This window comes from Stenella coeruleoalba (assembly GCF_951394435.1).
Source record: "Stenella coeruleoalba genome assembly, chromosome: 4".
Classification (NCBI taxonomy): domain Eukaryota; kingdom Metazoa; phylum Chordata; class Mammalia; order Artiodactyla; family Delphinidae; genus Stenella; species Stenella coeruleoalba.
This window is the reverse complement of record NC_137149.1, coordinates 77,359,898-77,382,273: the sequence shown is the minus strand read 5'-3', so window position 1 is coordinate 77,382,273 and position 22,376 is coordinate 77,359,898. Positions and strand designations below refer to the sequence as shown.

At 35.0% G+C, this 22,376-nt stretch overlaps 1 protein-coding gene across 14 annotated transcripts in view; it reads right to left on the bottom strand.

Annotated features, from left to right (window-relative positions):
* Window positions 1-763: 763 nt before the first annotated feature.
* LOC307185259 (uncharacterized protein) overlaps window positions 764-22,376 on the bottom strand; it is a 1,189,055-nt gene continuing 1,167,442 nt past the window's right edge. For all 14 annotated transcript variants that reach the window (XM_079919222.1, XM_079919221.1, XM_079919216.1 and 11 more), the window contains one exon: window positions 764-1,179. In XM_079919222.1, the coding sequence (XP_079775348.1) occupies window positions 995-1,179 (185 nt within the window). In that variant the 3' untranslated portion in view covers window positions 764-994. The remainder of the gene's footprint in view (window positions 1,180-22,376) is intronic.

The window sequence follows — 22,376 nt, the reverse complement described above, 5'->3', positions numbered from 1 at the left end:
AAAAGAAATCAGATATAAACAATTACATGCCTCAAATGACACTGTCCTATTTGTAAGGAGAAATTAATTTAAGACTTGACAGAAGTTCTTACAATTTGGGTACAGGGATTAACTCCTTTTAAGAAGGTCATTAAAATAGTCTCCAAACTATAAAACTGTTAGAGGAAAACATAGGCAGAACACTCTATGACATAAATTACAGCAAAATCCTTTTTGACCCACCTCCTAGAGAAATGGAAATATAAACAAAAATAAACAAATGGGACTTAATGAAACTTAAAAGCTTTTTCACAGCAAAGGGAAACATAAACAAGACAAAAAGACAACCCTCAGAATGGGAGAAAATATTTGCAAATGAAGCAACTGACAAAGGATTAATCTTCAAAATTTACAAGCAGCTCATGCAGCTCAATATCAAAAAAACAAACAACCCAATCCAAAAATGGGCAGAAGACCTAAATAGACATTTCTCCAAAGAAGATATACAGATTGCCAACAAACACATGAAAGAATGCTCAACATCACTAATCATTAGAGAAATGCAAATCAAAACTACAATGAGGTATCACCTCACACCAGATTTATTTAGAGAGATACACATTCCATAGACAGAATGTGGTCCATCTCAAAAGGCAAGAATGGCCTTGGGAGAAACACACTCCACAGACAGAGTGTGGGCCATCTCAGAGGGTGAGAGGCCCTGAAATATGACATGGTCAGTTTTTATGGGCTGGGTAATTTCATAGGCTAATGAGTGGGAGGATTGTTTCAACTATTTGGGGGGGAGGGGCAGGGATTTCCAGGAATTAGGCCACCACCCACTTTTTGGCCTTTTATGGTTAGCCCCTGAATTGTCATGCAGCCTGTGGGTGTGTTATTTAGTATGCTAATATATTACAATGAGCATATAATGAGGCTCAAGGTCTACTGGAAGTCGAATCTTCTGCCATCTTGGACCTAGTTGGTTCTAACCAGTTTTTGTCATGTCCTATGGCTATGTCATTCTTTTTTTTTTTTTCTTTTTTGTGGTACGCGGGCCTCTCACTGTTGTGGCCTCTCCTGTTGCAGAGCACAGGCTCTGGACGCGCAGGCTCAGCAGCCATGGCTCACGGGCCCAGCCGCTCCACGTCATTCTTTTAAAGGTTGTCCTCTGCCCTCTTCCCTCCTGTTTCAAACACACTAATAAAGTGAATGGGAGACAGGTAGAAAAAAAAGTCACAGTTAATGAAAAAGTATCAGGCACAATTATTTTCTTCTAATTTTTCCTTTCTAAATCTTTTGATCTGGCCTTCAACTAAGTGATAATTTCCTGTTTCGATAAAGAGCTCCAGTAAAAATAATAAGCAGCACTAAACTTATAATGATATCATTGTGGATGACTAGAAACATATTATTATCATTAACTCACACTTAAATATACACATATACACATTATTCCCCAATCTCCTATGAAACCTCTTAAAAATAGATTTTCATGTGTTTTCACTCTAGAAAGTATAGATATCTAGGTGATGACAGAAAGCATGTCTTAGATTGACATTATCGATTTGGCTCTTTCCTCTTTCTTTTTACATTTTTTTTTTTTTTTTGCCTGACCTAACAGCTGGATTAGAGGAGTCTGACAGGCATCCCAGGGCAAATGGAATCTTCTGAGCATCACAGGTATATGGGTCAGGTTCCCAGGGGAGAAAATACTAGCATTCATAACACAGTTAAAAACATTCTACAGAGAGAGTACTATTAGGAAATCTATTAAATCTTGACAGTGTGGCTGCTGTGCCAAGGTGATTCATATTTGTGTACTCAGAAGACTTTCTTCTTAAGTAAACTAGGGAAGTTCTGATTCTCTCTCTCCAATGACTAGAGAGTGCAAGGCTGAAATCTCTCAGCATCTCCAATAGAGTAAAAGCTACATCTGCTAAGCTAGTGCAAGTAATGCTACAAAAGCAAAGAGATCTCAAAAACCAAAGGAAATAAAGACCACACAAAGTTTCTGAGATTATGAAGTAGTCAAACACATACAGAACAATACTTATAAATAAAAATGGAGCATAAATTTCTAATTAATAAACATAGCTAAAGCTCATTTTGGAAGTTATTAGCTACTAGAAGCAAGGTCTTTTTTTTGTTAAAAATGCTAAATTAATATGTGCTAGTAAGCATGATGTAAAAAAGAAAATAATTTTCTCCTTTTATTGCCAAGTTAAGGTTTTTATTTTATAATTAAGAGTATTTTATAACATAATTCAGATAATAAAAGTTCTCTAATTTTCAGTTGGGAAGGAATGGCTAGCAGAAATAACTCATAAAACAGGGCAGAAAAAATACACACAGCTAGGTGATTTTATTTTAGATTCACTTGTTTAAAAAATGAAGAAAAAGTTAATTAAGATACAATTTTGTTGGCAGGGTACAATGCCAAAGTACTGGAGTAAAAAACTTGTTTGATTTCAAGTTTTTTCATTTGGATCCTGGAAACAGCTTTTTTTCTTCCTGTTTTTGTTAAATTAGGCTACATAGCCATTGCTTATTGTTAGTCATAAAGGAAAATATCAGGAATAATTATATTCTATCATGAGGTTAAATTATGCTGCTGTTGTTGTTTTCACCTACTGACTCATGAATTTAAATGATGTACATTATCCTCCATTACAAAAGACATGAAACAAGAATTGTTCATGAAGGAGAATTTATTAAATGTTTATTAGAAAAGTCATGCCAGAGAAGACTTTTTAATGAAAACTATTGTGAAAGAGATCACTTTTATTGTCATCTTCATTGTAAACAAAGAAGGAAAGATTGCCTAATCTGAAAGACACCTGTCCAAAAACAACCTTGCTGTTAAACAAGTAGCCATTCCCCAGAAGGCAGAGGAACTTGTTTGTCAAAATCCAGGAACTACATCGTGTACGATACTGATATAAAAATTACTGCTGAATATTGTTGTTCCTCCTGTCAGCAAATATCTACTAAATACCCACTACACAAAACACCCTTAGCTTACAGCTTGGGAAGGACAGAGTCAATTGTTTCAAACTCTTCTTTGATCTGAAGGAGTTAATGGCCACACTTGACTAAAAACAATAATTTATAATCCATTATAGCATTCTTTCCACTTTTTCTTGCCCCTAAGGTGACTGGAAAGGCCACAAAAGAACTTATATTGAGTCTTGCCACAATACTGTTTCTGTTTCTTTTAAATGGAAGTCTTCTCCCATGTTCCATAATGGATACAATGGCCTTCATCTACATATTAAAAAGTGGGCATATTGCCAGTTTAGGAAAGCTCTCTGGGAACTTTTACTCCATTATTGTGGGACTTTGGAAACACTGCCTAGCTACAGCAGAATGGGTAAGTGTCTTTCCAAGGAAAGAAGAATCAATAAAGACTACAAAAACAGAAAAACGCAAAGTACTGTAGGTTCTTAAATGAAAATTGATTTCCACCATTGACCATGGAACAAGCTCATCAGTAACATCGCATTTAGAGGGAATCTAATTGTTTCTTCTTATGGTAGGGTTTGAACTTGGAAGGCAAGTATAAGAGGGAAATCAATCCTCTGTCATCACAAGTAGCTTAGTCACAGCATACTGATTCGAGAATATACAATTGTTTAAGAGGCCTTTGTAACCACTCAATAGATTGCCTCAGAAATCCAAGCTGCATTCCTCAGAAACACGTAGGTTCAGTTTTTAATTCTTTCTTTTTTCATGTACATACCTAATCACTAGAGACACCCGTAATTCTTTTCAGTCACATAGTAAACTAAACGAAACACAAAAGAAAATGGACTAGTGAAAATTAACTAGTAAAACCATCCAAATTGTGGGCCATATTGATGATTCATCTCTGTATGTAAGGGAAAACATGTTTTTTTATTTACTTATCACTTGAGAATTATAAGGTTGCAGAACTGACCATGATACACAAATCCCTGTTTTCACAAAGCTTAAATTGTATTTTACATATGAGTGAGAGAGGAGGTAGATAAATAAGGAAGTAAAAAAATGAATGAAGAAAATAATTTCCAATAGAGGTAAGTGATAAGACCTGACCTTAAAGGAGAGTATCCCAGGCAAAGGGAGTAGCAAAAAGTGGAAGTATGATTTCCATGTCATGGACCAAAAGAAGAAAGTCTAGTGTGGTTGATCTGAATAAACTAGAATAGTATTACAAATTGACATGGGAGGGGTATGCAGGAGCCTAATCATGTATGACCATGGAGACCATGGTAAGCAGCTTAGGTCTCACTGAAAGTAAGTTTGGAAACTTTGGAAGGTTTGGCGGGATAAAAGGGAGATATTATTTAATTTACACTGTTTAAAAATTCATGATGGCTGATACATGAGGAATAAGCTAAAGGAGCATCAGTAATCAGGCCTTTACACTAGTCCAGGGGAGGAATGACTGTGTCTTTGACTACGGTGATAAAAGCTTTTGTTAAAAGTCTCTTGTGTTTTCTAAAAGCTTTTTTAAATTTAGCTATCTTTGGCTGGGGCAGTTGCATACAAAATCACTGAATGTGGGTTAGTGAGAAGAAAAGTAGAGAGGGCTGTAGATACATCCTCAAAGAGAAATAAGCCACTGCAGCAAACACTCAAAATAAGTCATCGAGCCTTCCAAAAAAATCTTGTAATCCATCTATCAAATACTATGTTGTTATAAATTCAAGTTATTTTAATTACATAAGACCTACTGTCAAGTCTACCTGTTTTCCCTTTCAACCTCCTTCCCTCATCCTTCATTCAGGCATAGTTCATTTGTATTTCGATCTTATTGGTAATAGTTTACAGCTATCATTATCATAGCTTCTTTTTACACAGTAGAAATAGCATTGACTTAAAAGCAGATGGACTCCAGTCCTGATACTTATTGACTGTCATGAATTTAGGAAGTTCTTAACCTTTCCAGATCCTGGTGTCCTAATCTATAAAGTTAGGAGAATAGACCTATCCCATGTTCTGAGTGCTTTAGATATTTAAATTTAATCCACAAAATAATTCTATGAATTAGGTTTTATTACTGTTGTTGTTTTCATTCCCCTTTAATGGGTAAGAAAATAGAGCTATACAGATAAGGTAAACAGCTCAGTCAAGGTCAATAGCTAGTATGTTGCAGAACCTAAGTATGAACAGTTTTCCTGATTACAGAAACCACATTCTTAAACACTACATTACATCTTTAATGGACTGACATACTTAATAAAAATTTGTTACTCTTGCATTTTTTTCTGCACTTCCTCTCTCATTTCAACTTGTAGTAATTTTAAGTTCAGTAATAATTATGCCTATCAGCATTATTCAGTCTTTCACTACCTTTGCCTAAATTGGTATCTTTCCCTCCTAATTTATCATCTTTCCCAGAAGTCCTGAATCAGCTGCCACCCATTATAAAGAAATAAATGTTTATTTCATTTCTCTCTCTACAACTTCCACAGTCATATAACCGAGCTTGTAATGTTAACGGGATTCCAAATTTCTTGGATGAGGCTCCCAAAAGAAAATAATACGTGTAACGTATATACAGGATTCAGGGAAAATGATAGAATTTTCTGAATTTGATAAAGCAATTGATGTATAGTTATGATTTTCTGAAGTCTCACTTTCAAGTTATAGTAAATAATTTTTGATAAAAGGAGATGAGAAAATGTCAAGAATCGCAAAATAATCTGAACAGTCACACACCTCAAAAGTTAAGGAAAGTCACTTTCTGTACACTTAATGGTGTTTTACTAGTGACAAACAGGCTAATGAATAATTGAAATGGGCATCAGAAACAAATAGGAGATGGGGCATTGGGATTGAAAAGTACTGGGGATAGCACTGAAGATTTGTTTTCAGTTTCAAAAGTAGTAACGATATCTTCATACAGACCTCATATTTGGTAACATATAACATGTATGTATATGAATAAATACCTTTTTTGTGTCTCCTGGGTCCAAGAAAAGCACCATGATTTGGTTAAACATTTTTCATATATATTTTTCATTTTATTTTGCTTTTACAATAGCCTAGAGAAGCAGGTAATAGTGGGTAGGAAGGGGTTTGTATCATTTGTAGTGATAGTAATAACAGCAGAACTATTTTGTAGAAGTAGAAATTGAGAAAGAAAATTGCCTCAAGTTCTACAGCTAATAAGGGGTAGAACTGGATCGTAAACTCTCTTACACTCCAAATCTCTGGATTTTCCACTATAAAAAGGTTTTGAACCTAAATTCAATTTTCATTAGAGTATGTAACTATTTCAGAAGGACATTTATATATCTGAAAAGTACGTTATAGTTTGGGTTATGTATAATATGTACATTCTATTTTGGAAACAGAAATGTTTTAACTAGAATGTTGTGCTTTAAATACCTAAGTGGGTTAAAAGTTACTGAGAATAATAAGCTTAAAAAGGAAATATAGTGAAATAAAATCCCTTTAATGTGCTTAATCCCAATTATATTTAATTGATTGCATGATATTAAATATTATCCTCATTTTATTTGAGTAAGGAAACAGATTTATTGAGTCCATCGAAGAGCTCTCAACAAAGTTAACAAAATCCATTAGTTATTCTAGTTTTATCTCAGCCACTGTTAACATAAATATCCCTATAAAATGAAAATTATGTTAATCTCCAAGTGTGTGCACTATTTTGCATTGTATATATATATATATAATATATATTATGTATAGAACATATATTATATATATAATCCTGATAAACTTAAAGGTTCACCAAAAATTTATCACTCAAACAAGAACGGAAGAACATTTATTGAATAACCACAATGTCAAAGAAGTGCTAATTGTTTTCACCTGTGTTATCTCATTTAATCCTGACAAATCCCCTTCAAGTTATGATTGAAACAATTTGGCAGAGGAGTATACTGCAATTGAGGAAGATTGAATAACTTGTCCAAGTCATGCCACTAGTAATTTTCAGTTTATATTTGGTCATACTAGTATTTTTTTGAGACCACTTAACCCATAGCAGTAGCTGAAAAGTGTTTTTTTTTTTTAAAGAAAGGAAAAGATAAAGAAAAAAATTCATTAACACCAACCACATATTCATTAACACGAACGGTTGAATATTTATGACTCAGGAGAATTCACTGCTACCATGGAGGCAACTCATATAACTACCAAATAGTAACAACAAGGCAATGACTTTTGGGCTCAACAAGCCTAATCTTAATAATTCTTTGACATTCTGAAGAGGCAACAGATCCACATCTCATTACTTTGTCACCTTGCTCCGTTTTGTGTTCTTGTGATACTAACTTGGCACTATTTCTTCATTTTCTATCAGGCTGTAGTAGTATATAGTACAAGCTTTTACTACATTTCCATTTTAAGTACTTACAACTTCTCAAGACAAATACTTGAGCACTGCAGAAATGAGATAAGAATTGCTTGCTAGCACAATCTTGGAATACTCTTGAACTGATGTTATAAATCAGATATTTAGTGTTTCTGAATCTATCATTTATAGTAGAATTCAATATAAGAGAAATAACAAAGAACTTTTTCACCACTGATAACAATCCTAATCCTTGTAAAATTAATGAAAGGTACATATTCACTTCAGGTAACAGAGCTAAGCAGACAAAAATTCAAACTTTTATAAGTAAAGTTTTAGAAAGTTCATTACAATTATAGAAGGGTTCCAGGGACAAGAAGGTCATCGAGATTTTTGACCATTTATTATTTTAACAATAAGTCACCAAAAGTAACTGGTCCAAGTGAAAAAGCCTTAAACCACAGTTTCTACAGAGCACTGAATTAGAAATAAAGGAGAGGAAATTCTGTATCTAAAATATGACTTTTAAATCTTAAACAATTTTATACAACTTAGTAATATCTTCCCCAATGCAATTTACATTATGAAGTTACCTTTAGTTGGGCATTATGATCCTTATTATATTGACCAAAGTTCTAGTAAATTTGACTATAAAGCAAAATTTTAAGTGATTTTCATATAACTCTCATTTGCAATTGGATTTGACTTCTGTATTAAAAATATTTTGGCAATTAAAAACTTTAATAGCTAAGTTCTTGTTATATCACTAACGGGTTATAATCAGTTGATTTAAACACTTGTAACAATGAACCCCATATCTTGGGATATGCAGTGTGGACTTACATTACAAATAGTACTTGTGACTAATACCGGTCATCATAGGAGCATTTGTTTCTGATTCTAAAGATGGCAAAGTCCAGGGAGGAAAATATGGATCTATATCAGGCAATCTACCATCAAAAGGAAGAAAAAATTGTAGCCAATTTCTGCATTTTAGAAGCACAAGGTTTTTTGCTCCAAATCACACTAATGATGTTCTTGGTCTCTGGGATCTAAATGTCAGATTCGTTGAAAAAAGAAGCAATATAGAAACATGCAAATCTATAGCTGGCAAATCAGCAGGGAAACCACAGCTTTCCAGGATCTGTAATAAATGTGAGTCTGGGATGAAATTGTAGTATTTAAAATGTCTAATGTGGAAGATGCTTTGTTAAAGCCGGCGATTCTGATTATACAGCAAATAGGGTATGTAGTTTCAAGATAATTTTAAAGTGATCCACCTATGATAAAATAGGACCATAGGCAGAAACTAGAGATATAAGATTCTATCCTTGGAACTAGCCAGAACCGAAACAGAAGCAACATCTATAGTTAAGCACAATTAAAGAAAAGTTTGGTCAGTGTCATGATCCCAGCTTCTGAGAGCTGCCATGCCCCCTGCCAGAATCCCAAGAATGGGCAGCGCAGCCAAATACATATTCTTTGACTAGAATATCACCCCCAAATCCCTATTTATTCTCCTTAACTGGTGATGTGTGTTGAAGAATGCAAGCCAAGTGCCATTGTTAAACTGGGTCCACCTTGATTTCTACATGGTCTTCTATGTAAATCTTGCCTTTAAACAGGAGACATCTCTTAGACCCAAACAGAGAAATCAGAGTATTTCCTCACACGTGAAATGGAGCCATTAATAAAACCTTAACCCCTACTGAGGTTATTTCTTTTGTGTCCTTGAGAACTTTATTTTGCCTTTTACTCACAGGAGAAATCTCTTTTACAAGTGCCTTGAATGGTACATGTTGAGAAGGGAAAAATCTATTACCTCTTCTCAGGGCAAAGTTTCTTAATCTGAAGGTGAGCTTCAAGCAGAATACATCGCACTGAAACTATATACAAAATATTCTGTTTTATAGATATGTGCTTTTACTTCTGGGAATCAAATTTAAAGAGTTTGTCACTCTGAAAAGATTAAAAGCTTCTGGCTTAGAGGTCAATTGCCATATAAGGTAAGAAATAAATTTCTATATGGAGACTGTAGTTATATAGAGAAACAATATCTGAAATACCTTTAGGTTTTTTATTTTCATTTAACTTATTCCCATCAAAATGTTTTCTCACACAGTATTTTACAGAATAGTAATATGTACATTGCAAAATTATGTGAGCCTCTATTAAAAAGTTCTACCATGAAATTGTGGAGATCCCACTTTTACCACACACAAACACACACACACACACACACACACACACACACACACATACTCATGTACACTTTTTTCCCTTAGTTTATTTATCGGGTTGTCTAATTCTGCTATTGTCCTAAACTGAATTCTGTGTCAACTCTTAGTAACATGGTAATTGAGTAACTCCAGAGCCATTGAAGAGGTGGGAAGTCATAGTGTTATTCAGGTCTAGCCAGGCTGGGACACGGGACTCAATCTACTAAGGTGCTGAGACTTTTATCTAATCTTTTTAGAGAGGAATGCCTGGCTGCATATGCGGAAAAACTTATGTTCTTACGTCTTTTTTCTGGCAAAATTAGACAACAAAACTTACTCTAGTCCTTCTGAAAACATTATTTTGGGACTCCATAAAGTTCTGAACCTGAATTAAAAAAACTCAGATGCTGAATGATGTTACATACAATTCTTTCCAAGAGAAATATACATGATCTAGACAGTGGTCCAGAGGCTGGTTTCAGAGTCTATGGTAGCTATACATATTATAAATATATACATAATTTGGGGATAATATAAATTCTGGCTTAGCACAATGATGAGGAGATACAGTGAAAAATGAGATGTCATAAGGTCTTTGGCTCGGACTGATGATGAGGCACCAACCTGGAGACCCCTGAATCAACCTTATAATAAAGCAGTCACTGTGGCTCATCACTGAGGAGAAGAACCAAAAACAAGACATGAGTGCCAGGATAAGAATTCTAAAGGATGAGAAAAGCACCAAGAAGCAGAATGTGAGATAGATTATAATGTGGATCTCAGGCAACGAGGTGTAGTTGATACCAGGATGTCTGTGGCTTATCCTATGCTGTGTCCTGACCAGTAATAGGCTCACAGGAATAAAGGTACTGGGCTGAGTCAGGTATTATCAATGTTCAATAAATTCAGATGACTAGATCACATATTGTCGATAGTATCACCATATATCGTGAATAGCCTCCAGCAGGCTATTCAAAGTATGTGCTTTATCTCATTTACTTCAAGAATTCTGTGAGCCCCAAATTCTCTGTGTCAATTTTAACATAAAGAACCTCTATCCACACATTTAGGAAGTTATATATTCCAGTGGATCTTACATTTTTTAATATAATAACCCATGTAAAAGCAAGCATTCAGTAATAAAGATGCTTATATATGATGAGTCTTTTCCCTGTGACAACTGAGATTAATTTACTTATTAAGAACAGTTAATGAACAAATATTTGGCAAACATGAATTAATTCACGCTCAGCTCTGCATCATCTCAAAGTCTAATTCTTGAGCCAAGCCTATACTAAACATTCAAAGTAATAATATGTTTTTTAAAGCTATTTCAGAGTCATGAGGAAATATATACTGAGTGCCTGAGAGGTAAACTGTGCTATATATCATATCCTAAATATGCCAAGCCCGAGTGATTTTAATTTGTTCACTTAGTAAGCTCTTCGGAATTTCAAATGTATTTTAAACAAGCTGGTGATTGAGAATATACATTTTATTAGTGTGATTAAATATGACGCTTTCACCTATTGCAGTTTCAGCCAGTCCTAGCTTCATGACTCATACGTAAGAAATGCAATAATTGAAAATACATATAATGTGCCCTGAACAATTTTTTCTGTATCTCATTGAAATTCTGTCACAATTTATCATTATTTAAATATCATATTGTAGTGGTAGTCTATGAGATGTCTTCAAATAAAAATAAAAATGGGCTTAACAGCATGTATTCATCTTTGGGGAACTCCATATCTCTTTGATTCAAGAAAGAAATGCATAAATTTATGGAATGGACTAAAAATTCCATAATTTAAATCACTGGTTACATCATGTGGAAATAAAGTCTAAAGTTATTAAGCTGCTCACAAATCATAGGTATATATTTTACATGGTCTGTCAATATGTTGGTAGGAAAATCTTTACATGGGGAGGAACTGAAGATGCAGAAATTAAAAGAAGGCCAAACATTGTTTGCTACTCTGCAAGTACCTCTGAAATTATGAAAGACATATTGCTTTAAATCCCACTTTAAAAAAGCAGTTATCCACATCTAACCCACATTCTGAAAGCTATCAGAATTTCTCAGAATAATCTGGATTCTAGTGCCATACAGTGCACATCTTTCATTGACAAAATAAACTTTGGAATAGCAAAATCTGATTTTATTCATTAGTTAAATTTTCTAGCACTAATTATTCACATAACATTTAATAGTAGAAAAAGAATAATTTATTTCTGTTATAGCAAGTGAGATTATCTTACACGTAATTAAAAAAATGAATAAGTAATAAAAGAAAAGAAAGAAAGAAAGACAGCAATCAAACCAAAAAACAAATCCACCAGTGATAACAAGTGCTAAAAACTATATTAAAAAGAAAAAAGAAAAAAAGGACAGTCAGAACCCTAGGCCAAAAGGGAAAAGCAAAGCTATACAGACAAAATCACACAAAGAAGCATACACATACACAGTCACAAAAGGAGAAAAAGGATAAAATAGATATATATATATATATATATATATATATATATATAAATAAAAAAGGAAGTGAGCAACCAAATCAATATACAAATCTACCAATGATAATAAGCTCTAAATACTAAACTAAGATAAACATAAAGCCAGAAACTAATTAGATGCAGAAAGCAAACCCCAAGTCTACAGTTGCTCCCAAAGTCTACCACCTCAATTTTGGGATGATTCATTGTCTATTCAGGTATTCCACAGATGCAGGGTACATCAAGTTGACTGTGGAGATTTAAACCACTGCTCCTGAGGCTGCTGGGAGAGATTTCTCTTTCTCTTCTTTGTTCACACAGCTCCTGGGGTTCAGCTTTGGATTTGGCCCCGCCTCTGCATGTAGGTCGCCTGCGGGCATCTGTTCCCCTCCCAAACAGGACGGGGTTAAAGGAGTGGCTGATTAGGGGGCTCTGGCTCACTCAGGCCAGGGAGAGGGAGGGATACAGAATGCAGGGCAAGTCTGCAGTGGCAGAGGCCAGTGTGGCATTGCAACACCCTGAGGCATGCCTTGTGTTCTCCCAGGGAAGTTGTACCTCGATCACGGAACCCTGGCAGTGGCGGGTTGCACAGGCTCCTGGGAGGGGAGGTGTGGATAGTGACCTGTGCTTGATCACAGTCTTCTTGGTGGCTATAGCAGCAGCCTTAGCGTTTCATGCCCATCTCTGGGGTCTGTGCTGATAACCATGGCTCATGCCCATCTCTGGAGCTCGTTTAGGCGGTGCTCTGAATTCCCTCTTCTCACGCACCCCGAAACAATGGTCTCTTGCCTCTTAGGCAGGTCTAGAGTTTTTCCCAGACTCCCTCTTGGCTAGCTGTGGCGCACTAACCCCCTTCAGGCTGTGTTCACGCAGCCAACCCCAGTCCTCTCCCTGGGATCTGAACTCCGAAGCCAGAGCCTTAGCTCCCAGCCCCCACCCGCCCTGGCGGGTGAACAGACAAGCCTTTCGGGCTGGTGAGTGCTGGTCAGCACCAATCCCCTGTGCAGAATCTCTCCGCTTTGCCCTCTGTACCCCTGTTGCTGTGCTCTCCTCCGTGGCTCTGGAGCTTCCCCCCTGCCCACTCCTTGTCTCCATCAGTGAAGGGGCTTCCTAGTGTGTGGAAACTTTTCCTCCTTCACAGCTCCCTCCCTGAGGTGCAGGTTCTGTCCCTATTCTTTTGTCTCTGTTTTTCCTTTTTTCTTTTGCCCTACCCAGGTAGGGGATTTTCTTGCCTTTTGGGAAGTCTGAGGTCTTCTGCCAGTGTTCAGTAGGAGTTCTTAGGCCTTGTGTTCCACACGTAGATATAGTTTTGATGTATTTGTGGGAAGGAAGGTGATCTCCACCTCTTACTCCTCTTCCATCTTGAAAGTGCCCCCCAGAATTTTTTAACATGCAGAAATTTTAAGAAAAATAAAAGTCATCACATCTGAAATGCATTACCAATTTCTCATAATATATCTTGTATTCTATAATGAACTATACAATGTACTGTAACTTAATAAAAGAACATTTTGACTTAAGCATTGATCTAAATGTCTAAAATTTCCCTTTGCAGAAGAATAGGATTACTGATAAAGTGTGAAATTTTAAAGGCAAAAGAAAGTAACTTCTTAATGAGCTCCATTCTAATAAAATTATGCCAATTGCAGAGGAAAAACATTGTCTATATCTAGCATAAATGCCTGAGTGAATGTGATGTGCAGTTTCAGCAATAAATATTGCTCCATTTACAAGCTTGTATATGGATGAACTGCCATTTTCTCTCTTTTACCTATTCTTACAATGACAAAACCTTTTTTTTTTTACTGACAAAGGGTACTTCCTCCACTTTTGATCAGATCATCCCTTATCTCATTCTCAAAGTCTTCTTTTCTGTTAATCCTGCTTCTCCATACTATTATTATCATACTGTCACCAAGCTTTCCATAGATTAGCCACAGCAGCTTTAAACTATGATCTACTACCCCAGACTAATTTCTTGTTTGAAAAACTGTTTGGGGTTGGATTAGGAAGGGAGGGGGAGCATCACTTATATTACTGTGTAACTGGAAGTGGGGTCTGTCTGCTCACTGCTCAAAAGCCAAAAAAGAGGCAAGTTGGTGGAAAGGAAAATATGCTTTATTTTGGATGCTGGCAACCTGTCCAAAGGCCAACGGGTCCACATCCCACCCCCAACAATCAGAGGGCAAGAGCTTTTACAGTTGGAGGGAGGGGGCTACATGCAGAAACAGCACAATCAGCTCTGTCAGTCATCTTGACAGTGGTCATTGGTGGTCTGACCAGTGTCATCTTCATTGTTTTAGGTAAAATTAATCTTCAGTTCCATGGTTGCTTTGTTCCCATTTCCTTGAGGCCAGTTCTCAGAATTGTGGCAGCTTATGTCATGGCTACAGGCTGGTCATCATGTAGTTAACTTCTTCCACCTGGTGGGGGTTTCAGTGTCTACAAGAAAGCTCACAGGATACGGCTCAGAATATTATCTATAGTTCTTAGGAAGGGACTAAAGGTCCTTGACTTTGCTTAATGACTAAACTGTTATTATTTAGTCTTGTTGGACTGTTTTCCTTTGTTTCTGCATTTTCTCACTTCTCTGTTTATTCTTTGGCTAAGGTTTTTCCACAGACAAAAGGCAGGTGGAGGACACGGGCAGGGCAGTCCATGGGGTCCTGCTCCATTTCAACTGTTTCTTGTTTTCCTCTTATTTCTCTGAATTTGCCTTGCTATTTGTTGCTTACTCCTCTTTCTGCATGTAGCCTCCACATATCTGGGTTCCCCTGGGTACCAACGTGAGTTCACTCCTTTTTTCTCAGAACATTCTAACCCATGATATCATGTTTCCCTGGGTTTAGAGATCACCCCTCTGCTGTTTCCCTAATTAATTTATCCATCCCAGAGTCCTCATCTTGATTTTTTCTTTGCATGTCCCCATGATCTCTCCAAAACAAGCAATCTATCAGCCATCCTGTTGATTTTATATACAAAATACATGTTCCACTCATCCTCTGTTACTCATCTTACATTCATAAATTTAGTTCACACCACTATGATCTTTTGCCTAGACCCTACTGGTAGCATCCAAACTTCTTTCCCCACATCTATTCATTTTACTCCCTTTTTTTATTCATCTGCAAAAGCAACCTTAAAATATAAATCTCATCATATTTTTTTGCAGGTTAAGTGTTTCAGTGACTTCCCATTATAGTTAGAATCAAACCATATTACTTACTCTGGTCTGAAAGTTTCTGCATATTTCATTTCTCTGTATCTTTCCAACTGTGCTTTAGGCACTCTAATGACTTTGGGTTCTTGGAATAAGCCAAGTTCTTTCAGCCTCAGGACATTTGCAAATGGTGTATACCATGCCTGGAATGTTCTTCATTCCATCTTCAAATAGCAAGCGTCTTCTAATTCATTTTTTTTACACCTTAAGTTTTAGCTCCTTGAAGTTTGTCATGACCACTTTCTCTAAAATAGCAATCCTTTCACCCTGTTGATATTCTCTATTGAGATCCTTGTTTTTGGATATATATATATATCCCCCACTAGACTGGAAGCTTCATTTTGCCGGATACCAGACCTATTTTTGTTGGCTGTAAAAATCCCAGTCCCTAAGATAGAGCAAGCACAATATTTTTAGAGTGCCAGTTATTTTTCACTGAAACAGAAATTAAACCATATATAGAATGTTAGTGTATCTTGTTATGTATTTACATTACTATTGTTATATTTGTAAATTTTTATGGACTATGTCAAATCAATCAATAAACATTTAATACCTTCTTTGCATATTTCAGCCTATAAAAAATGAAAAAAAAATCATTTCATTTATTTCATGTGGAAAGAAAAAATATGAAAACTACTATATGATTTTTAGGTATATGGGAAATATGAACTGCCATATTTTATTAATTATATCTTATGTGTTACAAGTTTTGTTAGGATTTGGTGTACAAATCTCTTGTTCTATTACTTGTTTAGCTAGAAAATGTATATAGTGTTAGTTCTTCCCAAAAGGATATTCAGTACTAGCAAAAAATATTAACTAGGCTATTTTAAGGAGCAAATGAATATTTTTACTCTTTATTTCTAGAGTTATAATTTGGATTTTGGCAAATTGTTGAGTTTCAACAATTGTGTTTTTAATATTCTAATTTCTACATTATCCTAAAAGTGCTGAAGTGATAGATTTTGATGCTCCAGGAAAACTTCACCCTCTTCCAACCTCCCTGAAATACCATTTCATCCTTATCATGTGCATCTAAGTTGAAAACACTTTGGTTTGGAATAACAAACACATGCTTTAGCTACTTCATATCCTCTATGTTGGGAAACTGTACAATGTATTGTCTATATTTGCAATTGCTCTCCTTCAGTCTTTTCTCAGTTCTGTTAACATCTATATTGGATTGTAATGATGTATAGAGAACAATTTTTAAGGACTAAAAAAATCTTCATAAGTGAAAACAAGACGTCTTTCTTGGAAGTTCGTAAAAACTATTTACAGTTCTGAAACTCTCTTCAAGTAATATAAAAATTGAATACTGTTTGTTTATTCAACAAATATTTATTGAGCAATTATTATGTGCCTATTTTTGTTTTAGGTGTTTAGGTACAATAGTAGACAAAACAATGATCCCTGTCTTTGTGGATTTATAACCTTGTTGGGGAAGTTTGACAATAAAAAGTTAACTTTAGAAATGAATTAGTTACATATTATGTTAAAAGCTAAGTGTTATGAAAAAATTAATATATACAGCAGGATAAGAGGAATCTGGAGTATTAGGTTTGGAGCGGGGAGGGGGTAGTAATCCACTTTGAGGATAAAGGTGTGCTTTGAACAAATACTTGAAGGAGACAGGGAACTTAACAATGGAAACATCTTTGGAAAGAGAGTTACAGAGGTTAGGGAACAGCCAGGACAAGGCCAAAAGGTAAGAACTTGCCAGGTATATTGGAAGAACAGGAAGGCCTGTGTGCTTGGAATGCGGTAAGTAAGTGAAAGAATCTTAGCAGGTAATTTCAGAGAAAAAGTTGTAACCTAGGTTCTTAAAGATTACTGTGGACTACAGCTTTGACTCTGAGTAAATTTGAGAGCCTTTTCAAACATTTATTCAGAGGAATGACATGATTTGAATAAGGTTTTAAAAAGATCACTAAGCTGCCTTGTTGAGAATATAGTGGTTGGGGGAAGATCAAATAGAATCGACAGGCCAGTTACAAAGTATCACAAGAATCCAGATGAAATAGTGCTGTTGTTTAGAACAGGGAGTTAAGAATAGAAGTAAATAAAAGTGGTCAGGTTCTGAATATATTTTGTGGTTAGAGCCAACTGATTCCAATGGTATTTTCTGATGCTAGAATGTTTTGCATTCTAGAATGAATATTATCAGTGTATCAAGTTTGGTACCAAGGTCTTCGATCTGAATAAGTAGAAGACTAGATTTGCAATAACTGAGTTGGCATGGGAAAGGATGCAGGTGAAGAAGTTTTTGTTTGTTTGTTTTGGCAGTCGGAGTGAATTCTTCTCAGTTTTAGACATGTTGAGTTTGAGATGTCCTGTTTGATGTCTAGTTGACACTCTTACAGTTTGGAAACCAATAATTCAAGTTAACAATAATAAACATTTATTTAGTGCTTATAACATGGTAAGCATAGTTTTAGGCTCATTACTTTTCAATGATCACCTATCTATATTGTTCAAAATCTATTTTCATAAGGATGTTCAGGTTGACAATTTCTTATTCAAAGCCATTAAGGTCAGAGGATTTTAGATGTCAGGAATTACCAGATTGTACAAAAAGTAGTATGGTGTATATGCAATCTATTTTATAATAGCTTTCAGCTGGATCTATGATAACATTCTTTAAGTGACAATATTATTACATCTTCAGGGAAATATATAAATATTCACAGTAAGAAGAATAAATAAAGACTATAATTAGCCTGCTGCCAGTTCAGGTCAGGAATTTCCTCCAAACAAGTTCAAGTCAAATCAGATTTTACTGCCAGTTGAGTCATTTAAAAAATCTTCAGATTTTCAGAATTTATGGGCTTTTATCATTACAAATAAAACCCTGTAGACCTACATCAACTGTGTAATTTTGGAAATCCTAAAAATAAAACACAAAGCTGATGCTGGCAAAGCACCCTTCCACATGGGTGAATTCTTTCTTGGATTACAGCTCAAAAGTGATCATTTCCGTAGGATATATCCAAGCTTCTTAAATATTTCATTCATTTCTAGTATTTCATGACATATGTACTTTGAATGCATATTTTAAATATTATTTCTAAAACTTCTACTAAAAAATTAAATTGTATTTGATCCAAAGACAGATATTAGTATCTGAATGCCTGTTGTAGACCTTATTACTAGTTAAGAGAAATAATGGCTTGTGATGGTTAAGAAAAGATGAATGGGGAATAATGCATAAACCATATGCAAGAACTGCTTACAAATTAAAGTGTTCATTATAAATTATTAGTCTAAGCATTTTTCTATGCCTATAATAATTAAAAATCTCTATGAATAGAATGGTTAAATAAATAACCTTAAGTGTTAAACCAAATAAGGTATCTTCTCACTTCAAAAAACACAGGTAATTGTCATAAAATATTAAGTGCCAGAACACTTTTAAATGTTTTCAATAACATTAAATCTCAGTGTCTGTCAAGTATGCTGAATTCCCAAGTAAATCAAAGAATCTACTTTTTAAAAAGTCATTACTTTTTATAGTATTTTTAGGTTCACAGCAAAAATGAGAACATACAGAGCATTCCAATATGCCCCCTGCCCCTACACATGCACAAATTCCCTGTCAACATTGTCACCAAAGTGGTATATTTGTTGCAATCAATGAACCTATATTGTTATATCATTATTATCCAAAGTTCATAGTTTTCATTAGGATTCACTCTTGGTGTTGTACATTCTATAGATTTTGACATATGTATAATGACATGTATCTACCATTATAATATCATTTCAAAATAGTTTCATTTCCTTAGCTTTCCTCTGGATACACTTTTTTACACATTACAATTGTGCTTGAAATGCTGTGTGGCAAAATTTGTATTTTTTTACTTAAGATTCTACACAAAGTTTATATGTCATATAAATGACCTTCAGTCGTATTTTTTTTCATCTTTCCAGACACTAAGCCATTATGAATTTAGGAAAAAACAGAAGTGGTCAAAAACTTAAAACAGAAAAATATGGAGAGTATTAGCAGGGCATGACAGCAAGTCATGCATAAGTTCATGCGTAAGTCAGATGGTAGAGAAATAACCAAGTCCCTAGGTAACTTCATGCTTGGCACATTTAGAGAGTAGAAAAATGATGGTGTTACTTGAGTAGACTAAGTGGCTAGAGATGGGGTCCAAAACAAGAGAAAGAGGACAAATAATGTTGGGCTTTTATACTAGTAAGAGCTTAGATTTTTTTCCCCCTGGGTATAATGGAATCCACTATAAGTTTGAGCAGGCATATGACAAGTTTTAACTAACACTTTCTAAAATATCCTTAGATTGCATAGAGGAATAGGCAGGAGTGAAAGCTGACAGATGAGTTGGAATGCTACTGCAGTAGTTGTGGTAAGAAGTGAAAGTATCTTAGACCACAGTATTTCTCCTTTATTCTGTAATATGGGTAAATGCATTGATTTGTTTTTAGAAGTTAATCTACGTCTTGTGTCTCTAGAAAATGAAACAATTCAGGCATAGTGTATTAGACTATTAAGTATCATTAAATTTGATATGTTATTATCATGTTATATTTTTATATATTATACTATATATTTTATATTAATATATTATATTGTATCAATGAGCATGTGAGATATTATGCCATGGATTTCATTAGTATAATAAATTTTTTTCTGGTTTTAGTATTAAGATAATGATGGCCTCATAAAATGAATTAATATAGCACCCCTCTTCCTTTCTGATAAAGTTAATATAGCATTACTATTATTTCTTTCTTAAAAGTTTAACAGAATCTACACGTATAGCTATCTGGACATAATATTTTCATTGTAAAAGGTTTTATATTATGAATTAAATTTAATTGATGTAGGTCTACTCAAATTGTCTACTCTTGAGTCAGTTTTGGTATTTGTATTAGTTTTCTATTACTGTCATAACAAGTTACCACACATCTAGTGGCATCAAAAACACATTTTTATCTCACAGTTCAGTAGGTCAGAAGTTCAGGTAGATAATGGCTCAGTTGGGTCATCTGGGTAATATCTCACAAGGGCAAAATCAAGATGTTCATTTTAGATGCTCTGAGGATGCTTCATTTATTTTAATGCTGTTAACGGGTTTTGTGGTATTGTGTTATAGTAAGAAATATATATTTTGCTCTTTTTCTCTGGCTCATAGACAGGGCTTCTAAAACCCTTGTACTTTCCTAAGGGTGCTAAGAGCACCTTTTGTTCCAATATTTTGTTTTTGACCCAGTTCCTAGCATAGAGCTCCTAAAACCCTTATAATTTCCTAAGCAATAGGGGTGCTAGGAGCATTCTTTGTTCTCTTTGGCCTTTGTCACCAGTTCATGACATAGAGCTCCTAAATCCCTTGGAGTTTTCTGGGAGACAAGAGTATCTTTTTTTTCTAACGAAGCAATTCTTGGTGGACTGCTGGATATCTTCATAATGGGGATTGATTACCAGGAAGACCAAGCCATAATTAGATGCTTGGAACTTTCAGCCTCACCCTCCCATCCTCCAGTGAGGAAAGAGGGGCTGGAGATAAACAATCAATCATGCCTATGCAGTGAAGTCTCCAGAGAAATCTTTAAAGTATGGGGTTCGAAGAACTTCTGGGTTGGTGAACACATCTACCTACTGGGAGGGTGACACACCCCAACTCCACAGGGACAGAAGCTCCTGTGCTCAGGACTCTTTTGGACCCTGCCCTACATATTTCTTCATCTCACTGTTCAACTGTATCCTTTATCATATCTTTTATTGTATAATAATCTGGTAAACATAGTGTTTCCCTGAGTTTTGTGAACTGTTCTTGTAAATTATCAAGCCATGGAGGGGGTTACAGGAACCCTGATTTATAGCTGGTCAGTCATAAGTCCAGGTGACAACCTGGGAATTGAGACTGGTGTTTCAAGTGGAGGCTGTCTTATGGTACTGAACCCTTAACTTGTGGGATCTGATGCTAACCCCAGGTAGATAGTTTCAGTACTGAATTGAATTGCAGGACACCCAGGTGGTGTCTAGAGACTTGGAGAATTGCTTGGTGTGGAAAAATCACACACATCTGGTGTTAGAAGTGAAGTGTTCTGAGAATGTGGAGAGGAAAGAGTTTTTCCTTTGCTGTAGTGTAGAGATTTCTTCCCCAGGCTCGTAGACATCTAGGGTATTACATATTCTTGATAGATTGCCCCCTTCAAATTATGAAATGTTCTCTTTATCCCTGTAATACTCCTTGTTCTGAAGTCTACTTTTCTGATAGTAAAATAATCACATCCATTAACTCATGCTTAGCTAAATCTTTTATATATATCTTTTAATATACAGTTATGATTTTCACATTTTTTAAAACTTTTAACCTCTCTCTGTCTTTATATTTTAAAGTAGTTTCTAAAAGAGAGAAGTAGTATAATCCCTCTTTTTATTGGGTAAGTTTAATGTACTATGTTTCATAGGAAAACGTGTAATATTCTTCCTCAAAAATCAAATATTTTGCCATATTTTTGAGCATCCAAAGATATATTTCAACATTAAAAAAGAGAGAAATTCTCATGAATTCTACAATTATCAAGTATTAAAAAAACACAAAATTGTGAGCTAGTGAAAATGGTCAGGCTTGTTCAAAATGTAAACTGCATTATGAAAAACTGCTGGGTTATATTATGGGCAAAATGAGAGAAAATATTTTTTCTATTAGTTCACTCTACTTTTTTATATCTTTACTTACAGAGTACAGTTATATGCACTTAGCTGTGTCCTTTTCTGATGTCTATCTTCCCACTAGAAAGTATCCATCAAAAGGCAGGATATATTCTCTTTTATTAATTTCTGTATACACAACGTCTCCCACAGTGCTATGAACATAGTCGATGGTCAATCTTTGCTTAATAAATAAATGAATAGTATTAATACTGCATTTAATAATTTGTTTGGTAATAATACATAACATGGAGGAGTTTTAAATATGTAAATATTACAGCAAAAATAAAGGGATAGATTTTTCCAGAGAAAAATAAAATAAACTGTGCCAACAGTCAGCTGGATTGTGATACAGTCTTGTTAAAATAAAGAAACGGGAGAGAAACTAATGAACTCTAAACCATATTCAGAAAATTTTTTCAATTAAGTATGTATTTGGAAATGTCTATTCACTTAAGTGTGCTGGTA